The sequence below is a fragment of the Lingula anatina genome, chromosome 4 (genome assembly GCF_051362555.1).
Source record: "Lingula anatina isolate TDL-2025a chromosome 4, LinAna3.0, whole genome shotgun sequence".
NCBI classification, from domain to species: Eukaryota; Metazoa; Brachiopoda; class Lingulata; order Lingulida; family Lingulidae; genus Lingula; species Lingula anatina.
This window is the reverse complement of record NC_141770.1, coordinates 5,634,128-5,659,908: the sequence shown is the minus strand read 5'-3', so window position 1 is coordinate 5,659,908 and position 25,781 is coordinate 5,634,128. Positions and strand designations below refer to the sequence as shown.

Below are 25,781 nucleotides of genomic sequence, written 5' to 3'. Positions count from 1 at the left end.
CAAGATTAAGGATGATTGTCAAATGGTGTACCAACAGCCTGATTCCAGAAACTCATTGTAAAGAAGAATCTGCAGGTGGTATTGGTTGTTATTGAAAGTCTTAAAAGAGTATTTATTGTTTTCCATATGACAATTTTAGGTAATTTTCCACATTTTCCACAAACACAAATCATCAAATTATAAATTTCACTAAAATTGGGCCAGATTTGAGAAAATTATAAACGTTTAACTATTTTCAGCCATGTTATTGCAGTTTTTTTGATGTATTTCTCGGTTTTCTCAAATACATTGTCCAAAAAGCCACTTTCATCACACAAAGTTAACTGATAAGCTTATCTCAGATTTTTACAGTAATTAACCTCCACTTTTTGAAATTTCACCTAAATTGGACTAGATTTATTAAAATTATTAATGTTTAACTATTTTCATCCTTCAAATTTGCCAAACTTTCCAATGTATTTTTTTGTTTTCTCCAATATATTCTCTGCAAAAAATATCGCTTTCATTACACCCAGTCAATTTTCAGGCTTATCTCAGATTTTTACAGTAGTTAACCTTCATTTGTAGAAATTTCACAAAAATTTGGGTAGATTTGACAAAATTATTAACATTTAACTATTTTCAAGCTTGAAATTTGCCTGTGTTTTCAATGTAACTTTCAGTTTTGTCAAATAAATTGCCCAAAAAATCAGTTTCATCAGACAAAGGCAACTGATAAGCTTATATCAGATTTTGACAGTAGTTAGCCTTTGTTTGTAGAAATTTCACAAAAATTTGGGTAGATTTGACAAAATTATTAACATTTAACTATTTTCAAGCTTGAAATTTGCCTAGCTTTTCTATGTAATTTTCAGTTTTCTCAAATATATTGACCAAAAACTCACTTTCCTTACACGCAATCAACAGATAACCTCACCCCAGATTTTTATTCTTGTTAAGCATCATTTGTACAAATTTCATGAAAATTTGGGTAGATTTGACAAAATTATTAACGTTTAACTATTTTTAATCTTGAAATTTGCCTGTGTTTTCAATGCATTTTTCGGTTTTCAGAAATATATTGCCCAAAAAATCAGTTTCATCAGACATAGGCAACTGATAAGCTTATATCAGATTTTTACAGTAGTTAACCTTTGTTTGTAGAAATTTCACAAAAATGTGGATAGATTTGACGAAATTATAAATGTTTAACTATTTATTATCCATGGGATTTGCCAGTCTTTCAACAGTCTTGAGATCTTTTTTCCAAAGAATCACTTTGGTTACACACAGTCAACTGTTAGGATTATTTCAGAAAATTACAGTCAATTAACTTAATTTCTATAAATTAGAATAAAAATTTAGTTGCTTTGACCAAGTTAGAATTTTATAACTTTATTTATTTTTATTATAAAAGTATAAATGTACCTAGTCTGGGCAGAAACAAGTGTGACCACCTGTGACAGGTGATTCACCACAACACTTGTCTCTGCCAAATCTGTTTGGACACTTGATAGTACACCATAGTTAGATTTTTTTAAAACTTGGCTCTGCTCATCTGTAAGGCTTTTGTCTTTCATAAAATAATATTAGTCTCATCACAAATCAATTCTTATGTCTCCTTTTCTAGGTGACCCTTTCAATACAGTGGGGAGGCCCCTTGGTGAACTGACTCTACCTGTGCAGTCATGCCTATAGAAAAAGCAGGCAGTGAAAGACAGCAGCAAGAACAGTGTTCTATCTCATCCTTGTGTACAGTATATGATATGTGGCAAGATTAAGGATGATTGTCAAATGGTGTACCAACAGCCTGATTCCAGAAACTCATTGTAAAGAAGAATCTGCAGGTGGTATTGGTTGTTATTGAAAGTCTTAAAAGAGTATTTATTGTTTTCCATATGACAATTTTAGGTAATTTTCCACAAACACAAATCATCAAATTATAAATTTCACTAAAATTGGGCCAGATTTGAGAAAATTATAAACGTTTAACTATTTTCAGCCATGTTATTGCAGTTTTTTTGATGTATTTCTCGGTTTTCTCAAATACATTGTCCAAAAAGCCACTTTCATCACACAAAGTTAACTGATAAGCTTATCTCAGATTTTTACAGTAATTAACCTCCACTTTTTGAAATTTCACCTAAATTGGACTAGATTTATTAAAATTATTAATGTTTAACTATTTTCATCCTTCAAATTTGCCAAACTTTCCAATGTATTTTTTTGTTTTCTCCAATATATTCTCTGCAAAAAATATCGCTTTCATTACACCCAGTCAATTTTCAGGCTTATCTCAGATTTTTACAGTAGTTAACCTTCATTTGTAGAAATTTCACAAAAATTTGGGTAGATTTGACAAAATTATTAACATTTAACTATTTTCAAGCTTGAAATTTGCCTGTGTTTTCAATGTAACTTTCAGTTTTGTCAAATAAATTGCCCAAAAAATCAGTTTCATCAGACAAAGGCAACTGATAAGCTTATATCAGATTTTGACAGTAGTTAGCCTTTGTTTGTAGAAATTTCACAAAAATTTGGGTAGATTTGACAAAATTATTAACATTTAACTATTTTCAAGCTTGAAATTTGCCTAGCTTTTCTATGTAATTTTCAGTTTTCTCAAATATATTGACCAAAAACTCACTTTCCTTACACGCAATCAACAGATAACCTCACCCCAGATTTTTATTCTTGTTAAGCATCATTTGTACAAATTTCATGAAAATTTGGGTAGATTTGACAAAATTATTAACGTTTAACTATTTTTAACCTTGAAATTTGCCTGTGTTTTCAATGTATTTTTCGGTTTTCAGAAATATATTGCCCAAAAAATCAGTTTCATCAGACATAGGCAACTGATAAGCTTATATCAGATTTTTACAGTAGTTAACCTTTGTTTGTAGAAATTTCACAAAAATTGTATAGATTTGACAAAATTGTTAACGTTTAACTATTTTCAAGCTTGAAATTTGCCTAACTTTTCTATGTAATTTTCAGTTTTCTCAAATATATTGACCAAAAACTCACTTTCCTTACACGCAATCAACAGATAACCTCACCCCAGATTTTTATTCTTGTTAAGCATCATTTGTTCAAATTTCATGAAAATTTGGATAGATTTGACAAAATTATTAACGTTTAACTATTTTTAACCTTGAAATTTGCCTGTGTTTTCAATGTAACTTTCAGTTTTGTCAAATAAATTGCCCAAAAAATCAGTTTCATCAGACATAGGCAACTAATAAGCTTATATCAGATTTTTACAGTAGTTAACCTTTGTTTGTAGAAATTTTACAAAAATTTGGGTAGATTTGACAAAATTATTAACATTTAACTATTTTCAAGCTTGAAATTTGCCTAACTTTTCTATGTAATTTTCAGTTTTCTCAAATATATTGACCAAAAACTCACTTTCCATACACGCAATCAACAGATAACCTCACCCCACATTTTTATTCTTGTTAAGCATCATTTGTACAAATTTCATGAAAATTTGGGTAGATTTGACAAAATTATTAACGTTTAACTATTTTTAACCTTGAAATTTGCCTGTGTTTTCAATGTATTTTTCGGTTTTCAGAAATATATTGCCCAAAAAATCAGTTTCATCAGACATAGGCAACTGATAAGCTTATATGAGATTTTTACAGTAGTTAACCTTTGTTTGTAGAAATTTCACAAAAATGTGGATAGATTTGACAAAATTGTTAACGTTTAACTATTTTCAAGCTTGAAATTTGCCTAACTTTTCTATGTAATTTTCAGTTTTCTCAAATATATTGACCAAAAACTCACTTTCCTTACACGCAATCAACAGATAACCTCACCCCAGATTTTTATTCTTGTTAAGCATCATTTGTTCAAATTTCATGAAAATTTGGATAGATTTGACAAAATTATTAACGTTTAACTATTTTTAACCTTGAAATTTGCCTGTGTTTTCAATGTAACTTTCAGTTTTGTCAAATAAATTGCCCAAAAAATCAGTTTCATCAGACATAGGCAACTAATAAGCTTATATAAGATTTTGACAGTAGTAAACCTTTATATGTACAAATTTCACAAAAAATTGCATTAGATTTGACGAAATTATAAATGTTTAACTATTTATTATCCATGGGATTTGTCAGTCTTTCAACAGTCTTGAGATCTTTTTTCCAAAGAATCACTTTGGTTACACACAGTCAACTGTTAGGATTATTTCAGAAAATTACAGTCAATTAACTTAATTTCTATAAGTTAGAATAAAAATTTAGTTGCTTTGACCAAGTTAGAATTTTATAACTTTATTTATTTTTATTATAAAAGTATAAATGTACCTAGTCTGGGCAGAAACAAGTGTGACCACCTGTGACAGGTGATTCACCACAACACTTGTCTCTGCCAAATCTGTTTGGACACTTGATAGTACACCATAGTTAGATTTTTTTAAAACTTGGCTCTGCTCATCTGTAAGGCTTTTGTCTTTCATAAAATAATATTAGTCTCATCACAAATCAATTCTTATGTCTCCTTTTCTAGGTGACCCTTTCAATACAGTGGGGAGGCCCCTTGGTGAACTGACTCTACCTGTGCAGTCATGGCTATAGAAAAAGCAGGCAGTGAAAGACAGCAGCAAGAACAGTGTTCTATCTCATCCTTGTGTACAGTATATGATATGTGGCAAGATTAAGGATGATTGTCAAATGGTGTACCAACAGCCTGATTCCAGAAACCCATCGTAAAGAAGAATCTGCAGGTGGTATTGGTTGTTATTGAAAGTCTTAAAAGAGTATTTATTGTTTTCCATATGACAATTTTAGGTAATTTTCCACATTTTACACAAACACAAATCATCAAATTATAAATTTCACTAAAATTGGGCCAGATTTGAGAAAATTATAAACGTTTAACTATTTTCAGCCATGTTATTGCAGTTTTTTTTATGTATTTCTCGGTTTTCTCAAATACATTGTCCAAAAAGCCACTTTCATTCCACAAAGTTTACTGATAAGCTTATCTCAGATTTTTACGGTAATTAACCTCCACTTTTTGAAATTTCACCAAAATTGGACTAGATTTATTAAAATTATTAATGTTTAACTATTTTCATCCTTCAAATTTGCCAAACTTTCCAATGTATTTTTTAGTTTTCTCCAATATATTCTCTGCAAAAAATATCGCTTTCATTACACCCAGTCAATTTTCAGGCTTATCTCAGATTTTTACAAGAGTTAACCTTCATTTGTAGAAATTTCACAAAAATTTGGGTAGATTTTACAAAATTATTAACATTTAACTATTTTCAAGCTTGAAATTTGCCTGTGTTTTCAATGTAACTTTCAGTTTTGTCAAATAAATTGCCCAAAAAATCAGTTTCATCAGACAAAGGCAACTGATAAGCTTATATCAGATTTTGACAGTAGTTAGCCTTTGTTTGTAGAAATTTCATAAAAATTTGGGTAGATTTGACAAAATTATTAACATTTAACTATTTTCAAGCTTGAAATTTGCCTAGCTTTTCTATGTAATTTTCAGTTTTCTCAAATATATTGACCAAAAACTAACTTTCCTTACACGCAATCAACAGATAACCTCACCCCAGATTTTTATTCTTGTTAAGCATCATTTGTACAAATTTCATGAAAATTTGGGTAGATTTGACAAAATTATTAACGTTTAACTATTTTTAACCTTGAAATTTGCCTGTGTTTTCAATGCATTTTTCGGTTTTCAGAAATATATTGCCCAAAAAATCAGTTTCATCAGACATAGGCAACTGATAAGCTTATATCAGATTTTTACAGTAGTTAACCTTTGTTTGTAGAAATTTCACAAAAATTTGGGTAGATTTGACAAAATTATTAACGTTTAACTATTTTCAAGCTTGAAATTTGCCTAACTTTTCTATGTAATTTTCAGTTTTCTCAAAAATATTGACCAAAAACTCACTTTCCTTACACGCAATCAACAGATAACCTCACCCCAGATTTTTATTCTTGTTAAGCATCATTTGTACAAATTTCATGAAAATTTGGATAGATTTGACAAAATTATTAACGTTTAACTATTTTCATCCTTGAAATTTGCCTGTGTTTTCAATGTAACTTTCAGTTTTGTCAAATAAATTGCCCCAAAAATCACTTTCATCAAACACAGTACACTGATAAGCTTATCTCAGATTTTGACAGTATTTAACCTTTATATGTACAAATTTCACAAAAAATTGCATTAGATTTGACGAAATTATAAATGTTTAACTATTTATTATCCATGGGATTTGCCAGTCTTTCAACAATCTTGAGACCTTTTTTCCAAAGAATCACTTTGGTTACACACAGTCAACTGTTAGGATTATTTCAGAAAATTACGGTCAATTAACTTAATTTCTATAAATTAGAATAAAAATTTAGTTGCTTTGACCAAGTTAGAATTTTATAACTTTATTTATTTTTATTATAAAAGTATAAATGTACCTAGTCTGGGCAGAAACAAGTGTGACCACCTGTGACAGGTGATTCACCACAACACTTGTCTCTGCCAAATCTGTTTGGACACTTGATAGTACACCATAGTTAGATTTTTTTAAAACTTGGCTCTGCTCATCTGTAAGGCTTTTGTCTTTCATAAAATAATATTAGTCTCGTCACAAATCAATTCTTATGTCTCCTTTTCTAGGTGACCCTTTCAATACAGTGGGGAGGCCCCTTGGTGAACTGACTCTACCTGTGCAGTCATGGCTATAGAAAAAGCAGGCAGTGGAAGACAGCAGCAAGAACAGTGTTCTATCTCATCCTTGTGTACAGTATATGATATGAGGCAAGATTAAGGATGATTGTCAAATGGTGTACCAACAGCCTGATTCCAGAAACCCATTGTAAAGAAGAATCTGCAGGTGGTATTGGTTGTTATTGAAAGTCTTAAAAGGGTATTTATTGTTTTCCATATGACAATTTTAGGTAATTTTCCACATTTTACACAAACACAAATCATCAAATTATAAATTTCACTAGATTGGGCCAGATTTGAGAAAATTATAAACGTTTAACTATTTTCAGCCATGTTATTGCAGTTTTTTTGATGTATTTCTCAGTTTTCTCAAATACATTGTCCAAAAAGCCACTTTCATTACACAAAGTTTACTGATAAGCTTATCTCAGATTTTTACAGTTATTAACCTCCACTTTTTGAAATTTCACCTAAATTGGACTAGATTTATTAAAATTATTAATGTTTAACTATTTTCATCCTTCAAATTTGCCAAACTTTCCAATGTATTTTTCGGTTTTCTCCAATATATTCTCTGCAAAAAATATCGCTTTCATTACACCCAGTCAATTTTTAGGCTTATGTCAGATTTTTACAGTAGTTAACCTTCATTTGTAGAAATTTCACAAAAATTTGGGTAGATTTGACAAAATTATTAACGTTTAACTATTTTTAACCGTGAAATTTGCCTGTGTTTTCAATGTATTTTTCGGTTTTCTGAAATATATTGCCCAAAAAATCACTTTCATCAAACACAGTCATCTGATACACTTATCTCAGATTTTTACAGTAGTTAACCTTCATTTGTAGAAATTTCACAAAAATTTGGGTAGATTTGACAAAATTATTAACGTTTAACTATTTTTAACCTTGAAATTTGCCTGTGTTTTTAATGTATTTTTCGGTTTTCTGAAATATATTGCCCAAAAAATCACTTTCATCATACACAGTCAACTGATACGCTTATCTCAGATTTTAACAGTAGTTAACCTTCATTTGTAGAAATTTCACAAAAATTTGGGTAGATTTGACAAAATTATTAACGTTTAACTATTTTTAACCTTGAAATTTGCCTGTGTTTTTAATGTATTTTTCGGTTTTCTGAAATATATTGCCCAAAAAATCACTTTCATCATACACAGTCAACTGATACGCTTATCTCAGATTTTAACAGTAGTTAACATTCATTTGTAGAAATTTTACAAAAATTTGGGTAGATTTGACAAAATTGTTAACGCTTAACTACTTTTAACCTTGAATTTTGCCTGTGTTTTCAATGTATTTTTCGGTTTTCAGAAAAACATTGCCCAAAAAAACAGTTTCATCAGACATAGGCAACTGATAAGCTTATCTCAGATTTTTACAGTAGTTAACCTTTATTTGAAGAAATTTCACAAAAATTTGGGTAGATTTGACAAAATTATTAACGTTTAACTATTTTCATCCTTCAAATTTGCCTGTGTTTTCAATGTAACTTTCAGTTTTGTCAAATAAATTGCCCCAAAAATCACTTTCATCAAACACAGTACACTGATAAGCTTATCTCAGATTTTGTGAATGTGAATGATAATTTAGTTGCTTTGACCAAGTTAGAATTTATAACTTTATTTATTTTTATTATAAAAGTATAAATGTACCTAGTCTTGGCAGAAACAGATGTGACCACCTGTGACAGGTGATTCACCACAACACTTGTCTCTGCCAAATCTGTTTGGACACTTGATAGTACACCATAGTTAAATTTTTTTTAAACTTGCTCTGCTCATCTGTAAGGCTTTTGTCTTTCATAAAATAATATTAGTCTCTTCACAAATCAATTCTTCATTTTCCTTTTCTAGGTGACCCTTTCAATACAGTGGGGAGGCCCCTTGGTGAACTGTCTCTACCTGTGCAGTCATGGCCAATTCTTATAGAAAAAGCAGGCAGTGAAAGACAGCAGCAATAGCAGTGCTTTGTTACATCCATGTGTTCAATATATGTGTTCAAGATTAAGGATGATTGTCAAATGGTGTACCAACAGCCTGATTCCAGAAACCCATTGTAAAGAAGAATCTGCAGGTGGTATTGGTTGTTATTGAAAGTCTTAAAAGGGTATTTATTGTTTTCCATCTGACAATTTTAGGTAATTTTCCACATTTTACACAAACACAAATCATCAAATTATAAATTTCACTAGATTGGGCCAGATTTGAGAAAATTATAAACGTTTAACTATTTTCAGCCATGTTATTGCAGTTTTTTTGATGTATTTCTCAATTTTCTCAAATACATTGTCCAAAAAGCCACTTTAATTACACAAAGTTTACTGATAAGCTTATCTCAGATTTTTACAGTTATTAACCTCCACTTTTTGAAATTTCACCAAAATTGGACTAGATTTATAAAAATTATTAATGTTTAACTATTTTCATCCTTCAAATTTGCCAAACTTTCCAATGTATTTTTCTGTTTTCTCCAATATATTCTCTGCAAAAAATATCGCTTTCATTACACCCAGTCAATTTTTAGGATTATGTCAGATTTTTACAGTAGTTAACCTTCATTTGTAGAAATTTCACAAAAATTTGGGTAGATTTGACAAAATTATTAACGCTTAAGTATTTTTAACCTTGTAATTTGCCTGTGTTTTCAATGTATTTTTCGGTTTTCTGAAATATATTGCCCAAAAAATCACTTTCATCATACACAGTCAACTGATACGCTTATCTCAGATTTTTACAGTAGTTAACCTTTGTTTGTAGAAATTTCACAAAAATTTGGGTAGATTTGACAAAATTATTAACGTTTAACTATTTTCAAGCTTGAAATTTGCCTAACTTTTCTATGTAATTTTCAGTTTTCTCAAATATATTGACCAAAAACTCACTTTCCTTACACGCAATCAACAGATAACCTCACCCCAGATTTTTATTCTTGTTAAGCATCATTTGTACAAATTTCATGAAAATTTGGATAGATTTGACAAAATTATTAACGTTTAACTATTTTCATCCTTGAAATTTGCCTGTGTTTTCAATGTAACTTTCAGTTTTGTCAAATAAATTGCCCCAAAAATCACTTTCATCAAACACAGTACACTGATAAGCTTATCTCAGATTTTGACAGTATTTAACCTTTATATGTACAAATTTCACAAAAAATTGCATTAGATTTGACGAAATTATAAATGTTTAACTATTTATTATCCATGGGATTTGCCAGTCTTTCAACAGTCTTGAGATCTTTTTTCCAAAGAATCACTTTGGTTACACACAGTCAACTGTTAGGATTATTTCAGAAAATTACAGTCAATTAACTTAATTTCTATAAATTAGAATAAAAATTTAGTTGCTTTGACCAAGTTAGAATTTTATAACTTTATTTATTTTTATTATAAAAGTATAAATGTACCTAGTCTGGGCAGAAACAAGTGTGACCACCTGTGACAGGTGATTCACCACAACACTTGTCTCTGCCAAATCTGTTTGGACACTTGATAGTACACCATAGTTAGATTTTTTTAAAACTTGGCTCTGCTCATCTGTAAGGCTTTTGTCTTTCATAAAATAATATTAGTCTCGTCACAAATCAATTCTTATGTCTCCTTTTCTAGGTGACCCTTTCAATACAGTGGGGAGGCCCCTTGGTGAACTGACTCTACCTGTGCAGTCATGGCTATAGAAAAAGCAGGCAGTGGAAGACAGCAGCAAGAACAGTGTTCTATCTCATCCTTGTGTACAGTATATGATATGAGGCAAGATTAAGGATGATTGTCAAATGGTGTACCAACAGCCTGATTCCAGAAACCCATTGTAAAGAAGAATCTGCAGGTGGTATTGGTTGTTATTGAAAGTCTTAAAAGGGTATTTATTGTTTTCCATATGACAATTTTAGGTAATTTTCCACATTTTACACAAACACAAATCATCAAATTATAAATTTCACTAGATTGGGCCAGATTTGAGAAAATTATAAACGTTTAACTATTTTCAGCCATGTTATTGCAGTTTTTTTGATGTATTTCTCAGTTTTCTCAAATACATTGTCCAAAAAGCCACTTTCATTACACAAAGTTTACTGATAAGCTTATCTCAGATTTTTACAGTTATTAACCTCCACTTTTTGAAATTTCACCTAAATTGGACTAGATTTATTAAAATTATTAATGTTTAACTATTTTCATCCTTCAAATTTGCCAAACTTTCCAATGTATTTTTCGGTTTTCTCCAATATATTCTCTGCAAAAAATATCGCTTTCATTACACCCAGTCAATTTTTAGGCTTTTGTCAGATTTCTACAGTAGTTAACCTTCATTTGTAGAAATTTCACAAAAATTTGGGTAGATTTGACAAAATTATTAACGTTTAACTATTTTTAACCTTGAAATTTGCCTGTGTTTTCAATGTATTTTTCGGTTTTCTGAAATATATTGCCCAAAAAATCACTTTCATCATACACAGTCAACTGATACACTTATCTCAGATTTTTACAGTAGTTAACCTTTGTTTGTAGAAATTTCACAAAAATTTGGGTAGATTTGACAAAATTATTAACGTTTAACTATTTTTAACCTTGAAATTTGCCTGTGTTTTTAATGTATTTTTCGGTTTTCTGAAATATATTGCCCAAAAAATCACTTTCATCATACACAGTCAACTGATACGCTTATCTCAGATTTTAACAGTAGTTAACCTTCATTTGTAGAAATTTCACAAAAATTTGGGTAGATTTGACAAAATTATTAACGTTTAACTATTTTTAACCTTGAAATTTGCCTGTGTTTTTAATGTATTTTTCGGTTTTCTGAAATATATTGCCCAAAAAATCACTTTCATCATACACAGTCAACTGATACGCTTATCTCAGATTTTAACAGTAGTTAACATTCATTTGTAGAAATTTTACAAAAGTTTGGGTAGATTTGACAAAATTGTTAACGCTTAACTACTTTTAACCTTGAATTTTGCCTGTGTTTTCAATGTATTTTTCGGTTTTCAGAAAAACATTGCCCAAAAAAACAGTTTCATCAGACATAGGCAACTGATAAGCTTATCTCAGATTTTTACAGTAGTTAACCTTTATTTGAAGAAATTTCACAAAAATTTGGGTAGATTTGACAAAATTATTAACGTTTAACTATTTTCATCCTTCAAATTTGCCTGTGTTTTCAATGTAACTTTCAGTTTTGTCAAATAAATTGCCCCAAAAATCACTTTCATCAAACACAGTACACTGATAAGCTTATCTCAGATTTTGACAGTATTTAACCTTCATATGTACAAATTTCACAAAAATTGCATTAGATTTGACGAAATTATAAATGTTTAACTATTTATTATCCATGGGATTTGCCAGTCTTTCAACAGTCTTGAGATCTTTTTTCCAAAGAATCACTATGGTTACACACAGTCAACTGTTAGGATTATTTCAGAAAATTACAGTCGATTAACTTAATTTGTATAAATGTGAATGATAATTTAGTTGCTTTGACCAAGTTAGAATTTATAACTTTATTTATTTTTATCATAAAAATATAAATGTACCTAGTCTTGGCAGAAACAGATGTGACCACCTGTGACAGGTGATTCACCACAACACTTGTCTCTGCCAAATCTGTTTGGACACTTGATAGTACACCATAGTTAAATTTTTTTTAAACTTGCTCTGCTCATCTGTAAGGCTTTTGTCTTTCATAAAATAATATTAGTCTCTTCACAAATCAATTCTTCATTTTCCTTTTCTAGGTGACCCTTTCAATACAGTGGGGAGGCCCCTTGGTGAACTGTCTCTACCTGTGCAGTCATGGCCAATTCTTATAGAAAAAGCAGGCAGTGAAAGACAGCAGCAATAGCAGTGCTTTGTTACATCCATGTGTTCAATATATGTGTTCAAGATTAAGGATGATTTTATAATGGTGTGCCAACAGCCTGGTTCCAGAAACCCATTGTAAAGAGGAATCTGCAGGTGGTATTGGTTGTTATTGGAAGTCTGAAAAGGGTATATATTGTTTTCCAGATGACAGTTATAGGTAATTTGCCACCTTTTACACAAATATATCAAATTACAAATTTCACAAAAATTGGACTAGATTTGAGAAAATTATTAAAATTTAACTATTTTTAGCCAAAGAATTGCCAGTTTTCTAAATGTAATTTTCAGTTTTCATCAATATATTGTCCAAAATATCACTTTCAATACACATAGTCAACTGATAACCATATCTCAGATTTATATTTGTTGAATGTTGTTTGTCTTCATTGGTACAAATTTCACAGATATTGGAGTAGATTTGACAAAGTTATTAATGTTTAACTATTTTCATATATGGAATTTGCCACCCAGCAGACAAGCGACATTGATTCACCGTTGAATCAACGTTAATTTTGGTGGATCAACGTTGATTCAATGTAGAATCAATGTCGTTTGCCTGCTGGGCAATCTTTTTAATTTTATTTACAATTTTCTCAAATATATTATCTGAAAAAATTGGCTTCATTGGACACAGTCAGCTGATAATCCTATCTCCATTTTTATATTCTTCTTTGTCTGTCTGTCCTTGTCATCACTGTTGTCGTCAACCTCACTGTGGCTGTTCAACACATGATGTTCGGCCCACAACTGCCAAACCTTATTTTTGTTTTACTTTAAATTTACTGAGTGGCTTTGTGTGATAAAGACTCAGGTTGTCATTGAAAATCAGCATGATTGGTGTACATTTACAGTAATTATTTTTTTTATTTAATTTTATTATTATTATATTTATTTATTTTTATTTATTTATTTATTTATTTTTTTTTGCATAATTTTGGTGACATTCACCGCATAACTTCCAAATCATATTTTTGTTTTACATTAAGTTTACTGAGTATCTTTGGTAAAGAGGCAATTATTTTATTTATTTTTATCTTTTCTGAAATTTTTATTTTTCACACAGCATTTTCAGTGGCTTTTATATCCAAAGGAACTGAATTGCTTGCTAGTTTTACATTGTCCATGTTACATGTAGTACATAATGTAAGAGAGTAAGAGTGATTATGCTGTTTTGAAGCAATATGTAAAAATTGGTTAAAATATTATTTTAGTTCACTTATTTCTGCATAATGTCTGAACATTTGACAGCTTTGCTGCCCTGTTTCCTGTTTGGTGTCTGTATATTTGGCAGCTTTGCTGTATAGTTTTTTATTTACAAAATACAAAAAACACTTAAACACTTACACTTGAAATGATTAAACAATCTTTTATTGACAATTGCCTGACTAAGAAAAAATCACTGTTATCCATTCAACATTATATTATTATTTCCAGATTCCATTTGTGGTTTTTGTCTTCCAGATTTTACATGGCCAGTATGGCAACATGGCAGTGTGGGTGCCCCTAATTATTGGACAGCCACTGGCTATTCTCATGTACTTCCACGACTACTTTGTGATGTGGAACATGGACATCCCTGGAGTGACCACACAGGAGTGACCACCTCCACACTTTCCCTGCAGACTTCAGTTATTAAGATTGAAGAATTTTGTAAGGGAGGGTAAAATATTTAATAGCATTATTGAAAAGGACAGAAGTTAACAAAAAAACTATTTTAGGAGAATGGATCATGGAAGAGTGATTAATTGTGTGAGGTACCATTGGTTTTGGGAAAAATGAACAGTATTGATTTCATCATTAAAATTTGTTTTTATGTAGGGAGGATTTGTACTGATACATTTTGATTACTGAAATAGCCCAGGTAATGGTTGTAAGGTTTCTTTTTAATGATTATATTTCTGTGGAAAGCTTTTTAATACAAATGTCTGCATTAAGAAAGGTGGGGTTGGAAGGGGATTCCATAAGTAAGTTGTGTTTTAAGGTCAGCACTCATGGCTTCATGGCAACATATGGTAACCAATTTTTAAAGATTGTTATTATTAATCAAAAATCATGTGCAAAAAGTATTTATTATGGACAGACACAATGTGACTGAACATACGGCCATGGACTTGGCTTGACCTTGGACTTTCTTTAAATTTTTGCTCTAAAACATTGCTATTACTATTATTATTATTATTATTATTATTAACTTAAAGGAATAATTGGTAGAACTACATGTATACACAGCTCATGATAAGTTTGCATGCCAGCCTGTTTAGAGTGTTATTTGTTTTTTTCCTTTTTTGTTTTCTCCCTTTATTTTTATTTATTTATTTATTATTTATTTTTTAGTAATTTTTAGCTAATTTTTTTCTTCACAAATTGGCATTTTCCAGTTTTCTCAAACTTAAAGAAATGATTTATAAGAAATTCAAGTTAAAAACAAGCTTGGATGGATATTCTTTTTTAAAGTTGAAGTGTTTTGTGAATTATTTACTCTTCACAAAGTGGAATTTCCCAGGTGTGGCTTTGAATTTTTGTGGGTCTGAAATCCTGTGCTGTTTACATTTTCTGAATCTCAAGAGTCATACATGGTACATAACTGGAAATTGGTAGTGATTATATACTATAAAAAATTATAAAATTATTTAATGTCACATCAAATTTTAAAAAAGAATTTGTGATCTGACATTAAATCATTGTTTGATCATCATTCATTATTTCTATGTCTGTCCATTTGACAGCTTTGAGGCCTTGTTAAAGAATTGCTGATATAAACATTGCTGTGAATGATCAAAAAGTTGTAAAGACAACTTAACAACTTCTTGGAATGATATACTTAATTGATTAATTTTATGACAGCAAGCTGAAAATTATAATCACTCAAATAATGAAAAGGCAATGTAAGTATTAAGCCTGTAAGATAAGTACATGTCAGTAACACTACTTGCAGTCAAACTTATAAAAGGGCTGTGAAATTTTGAAGCTTGCTTTGGCTCCAGAAAAATGTGGAAATCTTTATGTTAAAAAGGATAAATTATAAGCTTATTAAAATAATAGACATCCAGATTTTTCACTTCCATTGACCGTAGCAATGATTTTCTTATTAAAGCATTGCTTTGTGATATTGTATGCATGATTAGAAGATTATTATTATGAGTTGGTTATGTGGTTGGTTGATAGCTAACAGAGTGAATGGTGGGAACTGTTTTTGTAAAAGTGAACTGTTTTTGTAAAAGAATTATAGACAATGCATAGCTGTGCCAGTGATGTGAAATAAATATCACGCTTTTATTACAAATACTTTTTACGTTTTTAATGTAATTTGAATTCGAAATCCTAGGTCTGCATAAGAAAATTTTCTTGGAAAGTAGAGTAATCGCCAGAATATGTGATCCTATAGATGTTTACATTATTACATCATTTAACTTTACCTACTACAAAAATCCCTTTCTATTGAATTATGTATTGTATGGTGATTGAACGGTTCAGTTGTAGCAGGTAATAGTAAATTTGGCACAGATAAAATGTTTATAACACTCATAAGTAAAAAATACTTAAATCATTAAGAAAAAACAAATTACCTATCAAAGGCAGAAATAAAACAAAACAAAAATCAACATAAGAAATATATATTGGGGAAGTGTCGGCTTTGCATCCGCAGATTCCCCCCTTCAAATAATCCACCCATGTACTTCCAGTGCATTTAAATGTTTTTCATTTCAACGGCCGCTTGACACAAACTTGTAATTCCTTTGTATAGTATGGAACATACTGATTTATTTTGGCGATTATGTTGGACATCCAGGAGTACATGTAGTAACGGCTCCACGGTATGGAACGGCTATTCCCTGTCGTTTTTATTTCTAGGCTATCTAATGGTGCGTTATTCATCTTTGGTTTAAACAAACTTTGAGATATTATAAATAAATAAATAAATAAAAAGGTTGGGTAATCTGTATACCGTAACCACTGTTGAAAAACGAAGTGAAGTACTCAGACATATCTCAAAAATCACAAAGCCGAGCTGCATACAAAGTCTGCTGTGAGTATCAAAGCAGATCAATTTTAGTATTTGTTTCCTTATTTTTCTTTCCAAAATATTTACAATAAAATGTGTCACTTTTGGGTCTCAAGAGGGTGGGTTACTTTTGAAAAAAAATTGTTTTTCAGAAAAGTTTATAAATCAAGAATTGTGCTTTGGGTGTTACATTTTTAACCAAAGCCAAAAGTTGCGATATAGGGAAGTCACTGCGCGGGAGTATCGGTGCGGGGGAGTAACGGTGCAGTGACGCACAGGGATACAGATTATTCATCTACTTGTCGATTAAGACACAGAAACCAAAGAGAAAAGACGTCATTTTATTAAGAACTAGAAAAGCGCTTAGAGAGCGAAGACGACAGCCGAGGCAGATCAGTTCTCATTGTTTTAGACTATAGGCCTATTAATTACCTAATAAATAGATTAATTATATTATTATCATTATTGATTGATTAGTCTCAATGAGAAAATCTAGTCCATTTCTGACCTTTACTGAAATTGTCATCAGGATCCCTCTATATATCTTTTTGCATAATGTGGCAAACATACAAACAGTCTTTATTAATCTACTAATCAATTGATCAATTGATCACCACCTGAATTTGACCGTGTCTTACTTGGTCCACTCTAGTCATTATCTGAAAAGTTAATAAAAATCCGTCCCCAACTATTTCCGTAATGTTGCTTACAGGCACACGGACAAACAGGCAAACGGAACCAAAAAAAAAAAAAAAAATAATAATAATAATGATAATAAAACACAACCTCTTTTACTATTGGTAATAATATATTAATATTTAGTTTAATAATAGGGGGTTATTAAAAACTGATTTCGAAGACAAATGGCATCAGACCCAGGGATGAAAACCCACAGAAAAAACGCCTCGATCCCTGCAAGGGGGCCTTAACCTCTCCCACTCCCACATACACCACATATCACGCCTTTATCAGCGAATAATTCAGATGTTCCACACGATGCAAACGGCTCGTCTGCCAATTTTAGCTGCAGTTATAATATCAGTGCAATATTTGAACCACCGAATTTAATGAAGAGAAAAAACATGGGAAGTCGGTGCAGTGTATGCAGCAACGAAGGGAACAAATTTTCAAATTAGAGTAGCCGTGAGAATAACGAACAATATGCGGGTTTTGAGTTGGACAAATATTAACTGGGGCCTAGGCCCATGACACAATATATCTATGATTAATCTATAAAGGTAGCGGACAGGGTCCTACCCTCTACCAGGGTGGAGCGCCGATATTATAGGGAAATTTTGAAAGAGCCAGGCAGAGAATGAAATGCCTGTCTATTTATCTAAAGGCATATCTTTGAATATCTTGTGAAAAATCAATCTGTCCCTGGTAGAGGGCAACAGGGCCCTTTGTCTCCGACCCTGCTAAGGATCTGAAGGACGATGTGGAAAAATGTGTGTGTGTGTGTTGGGGGGAAGGGGGGGGTCAACCGTTTCTCAATTTGTGAGGGAAAGGGGAATACAAACAAACCGATTTGTTTGTATTCACAATGATTTTTGTTTCAGAATGGTAAATGTGATTGGCATTTTAAATATTTCTTCTTTTGTTCACGCTTCACCTTGATGGTGGGTCGTTTGAACGGCAGGGTTCACTGGTAAAACCAACTTTGGGAGGTCTGATTTCATTTGATGGGGGCGTCTCGATAGTCCGAAGGTTCATTGGTCCGAAAAGTGGTTACATTTCCTTCGATTTTTTAATCAAGGGTTCATTGGTCTGAAGGTTCTATAGTGAATATTCGGACCAATGAACCTTCGGACTATTGAACCTTCGGACTATTGCTACGGCCCCGCTTAGATATCTGGTGAAAACGGATAAATCACTCTGTCTGTACACTTCAAATATAATTAATTTATTTTCAATCTGAATATTTAGCGTGCAACGATGTAATTAATTAAAAGTGTCATAGCACACACAGTTTCTGGTAAGTGTGAATGTGTTAGCGAATGTTATTCCCCCCTTCTTTGTATTGTCATGTATTTGTAATGTCAATGGTGTCAATTAAAAAAAGTAGCGTTTTATGCCGTGAACACAGGTGCATTATTCCTTCTAGACCACGCTTCCGTACAGTAATAAAGTTCTATTCCAATAATACGGAGCATCCTACAAATGATCTACTTCAACAAAAATGTCTTGATTGAAATATATTGGTACGATGTACATGTATGTAACGAAAACGTGCGGATTTTTGTGTCACAAAATGAGGGAAAATATTTTGGAAAAAACAGTTGTGCTAAAACTTGACCTTTCTGCTGGAATGGAAATTTGATTTCTCATTCAAAGTAGTCTTTTTTGTGCTGAGTTTGAAAGCAGAGAAAATTTATTGTGGTTGATGCTGCAACTCATCCCGCACGAAAATGCAGTAGTATAGAGGTAGCAAAGAAGCATTAACGCAGTAGTGGTGTGGAGCATATTTGCAGTAGAAATGCAGTATAGCCTCCAAAAAGTAGCCTACATAGGTTTGTACAGAGAGGAGCATTAATGCAGTAGATTAGCAGCATGATAGAAGCATGTTTCAAATATGCTAATTAGCTCCCAAATCAAAGCAGATTTGAGGCATGTTTGCAGTATGATTGCAGTAGTCTACTGTGCTGGAGTATCTACTGCGTTTTTGTGCGGGATATGTTACGTTACAGTTTTCCATCTGGCTCTGGTTACAGGCTGTCTTGGCAAGTAGCAACTTATAGTCAAACCTGTTCACCGATACTACGTGCAAATGGCTACCTCGGTCACGTTTTCGCTTTCAACGCGTTTAGTACAGAGACATTTGTCATTAAGGTGCAGAGTCGACCAAATAAGATGGAGAACACGACAACATAATCTTCCTATTCGTAAACGTAAACGCATGACATATCTTAAAAGACCTGGTATACCGCCAGAGATAGCGCCAACTCTAGAGATGCGGTTGGCCGGTGAGTAGAGGAATTATGCCGAACGTATTTTTCTAGTAATTCATGCAAGTTACTTGGCATTTAGTACACAGATAACCACACATCTGAGCATGAATAGACAATTTGAAATTTTAAGCAATCTCGTTTAGATTATAATATATTCGTATATTAATGACACCATGTTTGCCAATTTTTCAAAACGCCATTTTCATTTTTATTATTTGACTGTGAATTTGTTGCCCTATTTGTCAGAAGTTATTAGAAAAGAAAGAAGCTATAATTATTTTTCTGTTTATTATAAAGAAGACTTTTCTTGTACTATTTGACTGAGGAGGAGGGGCAAATAAATTTTTGCAAAAATTTTACTGTCTTAATCAGACATGGTTCTTTATCAAATATAGCTATCACAAAAGGCCTGGGTACCAAATCCCTGGTGTCCTTATGGTCAATAGCAAATATGTTCCCAGGGGTTAAAGTGCCATAGTTAAAAACTGACGCCCCCTCCATGACACAAAAACTTTACCTAACTGTAGATTTATGAAAAATTTGTTACATGTAAAATTCCCAAATAGGTCAAAATACAGACATTTAGTCTTTACACAACACAATGATTTAAGTTAACTTGCAGTTGGTCTAGATGCCATTCTATAACTGCACATATTTTGTCCAGAATACTGTGGAATTACCCTAATAATAATAAAAAAATATTACTTGTAAATAGTCATATAAGTTAGACTACTAGATATGACATTGTGCCACCTCTTTTCTCTAGTTGTATGATAGTGTTTCTTTCATTCTCATTGGTATTATTATATATTCAGAGCCCCAATATATAGTTTATATAATACATTCCATCAGTCCCATATGTAGAATCACATATACATAGCAGATCTGATCCCCTGCTGAATATTTCCAGCCTGTTAAATGTTTAATGGATTATGATAACATGTCACTGTGTTTCAGACTTCCATAAAAGTGCACTACCAGTGGAAGAGATAGACATTGGTTTGCCAGATACCACTGGTCCTGTGAAGCATAGGCCATCCAATAAGGAATATGTTGAATGGACAAAGAACAAAAGACAGTATGAAGATGAAGCCAGACTTAGAACATGTAATTATTCAGATTTTTCAGTAGCTTTGTTTAAAAAGATTTTGAAATGTACAAAAGAAATATTTTGACGGTCACTGAATTAGTGTTCATGCATATTATTAAGCATTAAGCACACGTTAAGTTATGAGGTTTGTTGCAAACATGTTCAGAGAAATAATTATATGCATTCCATGTATTAAGTAAGAATAATGCTGTGCCCTATTAAAAGACAGAATTTGTCTCATTTGACCTGGGTATGGTTAGTACTAACAGTTTAAACCTGTCACCTTTTAAAATTCTGCACACTGAAGGTAAGACATGAAAAGAGTAATTTGCACCAATAAAGACCCCACTAGTATTTTTTTGTTATTTTGGGGTTTTCTACTTAATGAATTACTTTGGGAATCATACCAAATTAGTGGGAATTGACAGATTCTCTTCACGTTTTAATGTATATATATAAGCTAATAAGATGCTTTGTGGTAATGATTGAGATTTTGGCTAATGTTCATATTCATATTTGGTGCAAAATAATTATGTAAAGGCAACATGAGTTTTGTCTGTTCTTCAGACACATCTCACAGATGTTCAAACTTGACAATATACTTTTAAGTATTAAAATACTAACACATTTTGTTCACAGTGTGCTTGTGTGTTTTGCATTGGGGGAGGGAGGGGTCAAGGAAGTGATTCAAATCTGCATTCAAATCAAATCTGAAGGAAGCAGTTCACACTGATGCACCTTGACGGCTGCTGTAAAGTTGGGCCCAAGGGTTGCTGACCTTGGTGAATATATGTGCTGCAGTGTTGTAATATAACTAATATTATAGTCTACACATGTTTCTGATGGGATTTAGTTTACAATTTATGATATGATACAGTGTTTTTGAAGTTAAGTGACCTTTTCATAGTGATTTGTTCAGAAATTAACAAGAATAACTGAAAAGATAGATAAATAAATAAAATCAGCTACTGAGTGGACACAAAAATGATCAGAAAACTGTACGATTATTTGTTTAACTATCTGTTGTGATTGTTTTCAGTGGAGATACCACTATCAGAGGTCCAGAGTGAATGGGAAAAAATAAGTGGTCCAGACTTCTCTGTTACCATGGCAAGGCATTATAATATATTCAAAGATTTGTTTGGCCCAGTTTATTTCACCCCGAGAGTTCCCCTGGACATTTTCTATGAGCTCTATTCAGAAGATGTGGCACCTGTTTACTATGGCAACAGGATAGCAGCCTCAGAGGTGAGTTAGCAGGGGTTATTGTAGTGAAATGTAAATAATTGAAGATACTATAAGAAAACCATTCTGAATACCATTTCTTCTACAGTTAGTTGTTAGATAAGGTAGATTATAATTTCTTTAACATTCTTTAAATGTATTTTCTTAGATAACCTTATTGTAACAAACCAGTGATATGATGCATAAGAGTGTAATATTTTCTCAAAGATGCCATTGTTCCTGTTGCTATGATATATCAGATAGTGGTGTATGCCATATACTTACAGTCTGGCCAGGCCCCCGTGGTCCAGTTTGATGCCCCTGAGGACACACTGTGGACCCTGGTGATGACCAGTCCTGACGGTCACTTGCAGGACAACACTGCTGAGTGTCTCCATTGGTTTGTGTGAGTCTTCAGTGCTTTGATGTCCTCTTGGTTAAGTCACACATTGTCTGTTTGCTTCTCTTCTCATGATAATAATAGCAAATATGAACATTACTACTAAAATAGAATTATAAGATGTTGATCTGTAATATCATAATATTTCACCATTGAGTTTCATAAAGGACATTAACCATTTGTTGGAGTAAACGCTATCTGCATTTTATAAGAGTGAGAGTCAGCAGTAATAAATTTTATCAGAGGTGGAGCATTTTTTGCATGCAGAAATACAGAGACTGAGAGAGGTGTCAGTTGAAAAATTTTTACCAATTCCTGGGTTCCTCCTTATCAAGTAAAATTAAGGTCATTATGTGTTTCTTATACATCATTTTATATTATTTCCTGTTTATCTTCTAGAGGTAATATTCCTGGAGAACAAGTAGATAAAGGGGAGTCCATATGTGATTACCTTCCCCCCTTTCCTCCCAATGGTACAGGGTACTTGCGTTATGTTTTTATTCTCTATAAACAAGACAAACTTATAGACTACAGCTTGGAGAAGAGACCACAGAACTGGTGAGTTAGTTCAGGAGTATAGAAGTTCATGATCATGACCTAATTTTAAAATAACTGGAAGTAGACAATGTTATAAAACAGATTGCAGAAGATGGAATTTCAAATTCTAAGGTGGTTTTTCTGTAATGTTGTCAGCCGATGATGTCAGTTACCCTTTTAGAGGTTTAAGTTGATTCTTTTGTCAGCACAGAAAAAAAAACAACAAAAGTTAAATTTCTGAATAGAATTGAACTATGCTAGGAAAGGATTGGATTAACACCATATTTCATCCAAAATGGTGTTCATTAATAACAGTTTTCCAAAGGAAAGCAAAACTAGTTCTGAGCTCTTACAAATTTATTTAGTAACAAAGTGACACAGAAATGATACCCCCCCCCCCAAAAAAAAGGGGTCTTAATAGGGCAGCCTTTAGTTCAAAATTTAAAAAATGAAAAAAAAAATCAAAGGTAACAGACAGCATGTAGTATTTTATACAGAAACTCTTAGTGCCCCCTGTGTCTGTTCATGTTGATGTCTGACATATTTTCATACACTTGGCGACTGCCAAACTGAATTTTTGTTTTAAGCTTTGAATTTACAGGTAGTTTTATTTGCTAGATTTGCAGGTTGATTCTGAAAATCTGCATTTTCAGAAGATTTTCACGAAAGTAACACCATTTCCCTCAAATTACCTTTTAACCTCTCATATCAGTCAACAGTCAACTGTTATCAGGTGGAAACAAATTTTCAAGAACTTGAGATAAATTACTGAACTTGATAACCATGTTGTGCCCATCTATTGACTCTGTTATTCTGATTTTATTATACCACAGTCTAACTTTATTGTTAAATTCTGCATCATAAGTTATTAAATTAAAAGTTTTAATGAATTGATCTCTGGTGATCTCTTTTGCAGCCGCAGTCTCAAGGAGAGAACATTTAGCACATTCAAGTTTTATCAGCGCCATGAGGATTACATGACACCTGCAGCTTTCCTGTTCTTCCAGTGCTGCTATGATAGCAGTGTGAGAGACGTGTATCATCATATACTGAGTGAGTATGATAGCAGTGTGAGAGATGTGTATCATCACATACTCAGTGAGTATGATAGCAGTGTGAGAGATGTGTATCGTCACATGCTCAGTGAGTATGATAGCAGTGTGAGAGATGTGTATCGTCACATGCTCAGTGAGTATGATAGCAGTGTGAGAGATGTGTATCATCATATACTCAGTGAGTATGATTGCAGTGTGAGAGATGTGTATCATCACATACTCAGTGAGTATGATTGCAGTGTGAGAGATGTGTATCATCATATACTCAGCGAGTACGACAACAGCGTGAGAGACTTGCATCGTCATGTACTCGGCGAGTATGATAGCAGTGTGAAAGACGTGCATCATCATGTACTCGGTGAGTATGACAGCAGCGTGAGAGATGTGCATCGTCATGTACTCAGCAAGTATGACAGCAGCGTGAGAGAAGTGTATCGTCATATACTCAGCGAGTATGAAAGCAGTGTGTGAGTATGATAGCATGTTGTTACCATTGCCAAGCAGCTGAAATCATATTTCTAATGCTTTTATAGTCTTACTTTGTACTTCAAAGCCAATCAAATTTTATATTTGTCGTGCAGGTTTCCCAGACAGTTCCATCATTTATAAATATCCATATGGCAATGGCATATTTTCTCTTTTTAGACATGAAGGAGCCATCCTATGAGTACGACTATCCCCCTGCCTACCGCCCAAAGCAAGTCAAGTATCCACACAGAGAACCATTTAATTTGTATGTATATTACAGATCAGGTTCAGTGGCAGTGTTCTAAATTATTTGAAAAAGCATGCCCCTTCAAGGGCCTAAATGTGATACATTTGGGTGGCTGCTTATTATTGTGGGTTTATTCCATTGTTCAGTTATATTGCACTCAGATCCCATCTGTAGGGCTAAATTCAGTGTCTACAATACTTACATTTTATGTCAATGTATTTTGTAAATTTTATCATCTAGATACAGCTGTCAAAAAGATGTGTGCTCATAAATTTATTCATTTCCTAGAATTCATTTTACACATAATACTTTGAAATAATTTGTTAACTAAATGTATTTGTCATCTTTGAGGGGGAAGCCCTGGCCTTGGGAAGACTGGCCTTGGGTTCAGGTCACCAACATGGACCTTGTCAAGACATTCCAGTAAGAATGATGAAATTGTCAAGCATTTTCATTTGTTTTTTATTTTTCAGCTACCTGGACAAGTACAGGGATATAAAGGACATTAATGAACAGGTTTTAGTAGAAAAACTCAAAGTCATATCACCATTTGAGCAGTACAAACCTAAGAAATACCCTTTCATGTACCCTTACAAAAGCAAGCAGTCTTGGCAGCGGCTGGAAGCACAGAACAAGGTTCTACACAAGGGGAAATGGAAGGACTTTGCATGATTTTTATTTCAGAATTAAAGGAAAACATGATCTTACAAAGATATCATCGTTCATAAGGAGGTAGTACCAGCATAGCAGTGAAAAACTACTAGAGATTTAAATAAATATCATGTGAGAAGTTGAATTTCTTGCACATGCTTATTCCATGTGGAGGGTGTGGTTTTATGGAGCCTCTTCACTGCCAGAAAAAGCAGATTGGACTTTGGTTGATATTGTTTGTAAAACAATGCTTGAACATGTCTACTGCAGGAAGAAATGATCGTCTACAGATTAATGGGAAACATCTAACTGCAAAATTTAAAACACTCTTAAGTAATATAAAACTTTCTTACCTCAAACTAAAAACTATTTTGGTTGTTGTTTGACACGTCATCCTCATTTTGTCGCTATTCAGTAGAAGTTTTCAGCAGAAGATGATACAACTTATCATGCCAATTAAATCTGCTTAATTATAATGAAACTTTTGCAAGCATTTTCCTTTTTGAAAAAGTTAAGTCTGATGATAAATGTATAATTCTTGGCTAATTCTCATCACAAAGCACTTCAGTTTTATTTGA

General features: G+C 32.4%; 1 protein-coding gene and 1 long non-coding RNA gene across 3 annotated transcripts; both read left to right on the top strand.

Annotated features, from left to right (window-relative positions):
- Positions 1-6,399: 6,399 nt before the first annotated feature.
- Positions 6,400-15,922, top strand: LOC147762130 (uncharacterized). 2 transcript variants are annotated; one of them, XR_015334190.1, is made up of 5 exons: positions 6,400-6,856; positions 8,568-8,787; positions 10,322-10,538; positions 12,454-12,737; positions 14,042-15,922. It is a non-coding gene; the product is annotated as an uncharacterized LOC147762130 (long non-coding RNA). The 2 variants fall into 2 exon arrangements; XR_015334191.1 differs by having other exon boundaries at positions 8,568-8,820.
- Positions 15,923-19,307: 3,385 nt separating this feature from the next.
- Positions 19,308-25,308, top strand: LOC106182036 (large ribosomal subunit protein mL38). Its single transcript, XM_013566662.2, has 8 exons — positions 19,308-19,546; positions 20,489-20,638; positions 21,661-21,869; positions 22,133-22,251; positions 22,645-22,803; positions 23,699-23,835; positions 24,483-24,570; positions 25,026-25,308. The coding sequence occupies exons 1-8, from the start codon at positions 19,351-19,353 to the stop codon at positions 25,222-25,224; spliced, it is 1,257 nt and encodes a 418-aa protein (XP_013422116.2). The 5' UTR covers positions 19,308-19,350; the 3' UTR covers positions 25,225-25,308.
- Positions 25,309-25,781: the final 473 nt, after the last annotated feature.

Coding starts and splice junctions, on each gene's coding strand:
- LOC106182036 (XM_013566662.2), top strand. CDS start 19,351: ATGGCTACCTCGGTCACGTTTTCGCTTTCAACGCGTTTAGTACAGAGA. Junction 20,639..21,660: donor TGAAGCCAGACTTAGAACAT/GTAATTATTCAG, acceptor GATTGTTTTCAG/TGGAGATACCACTATCAGAG. Junction 22,252..22,644: donor GAGTGTCTCCATTGGTTTGT/GTGAGTCTTCAG, acceptor TTTATCTTCTAG/AGGTAATATTCCTGGAGAAC.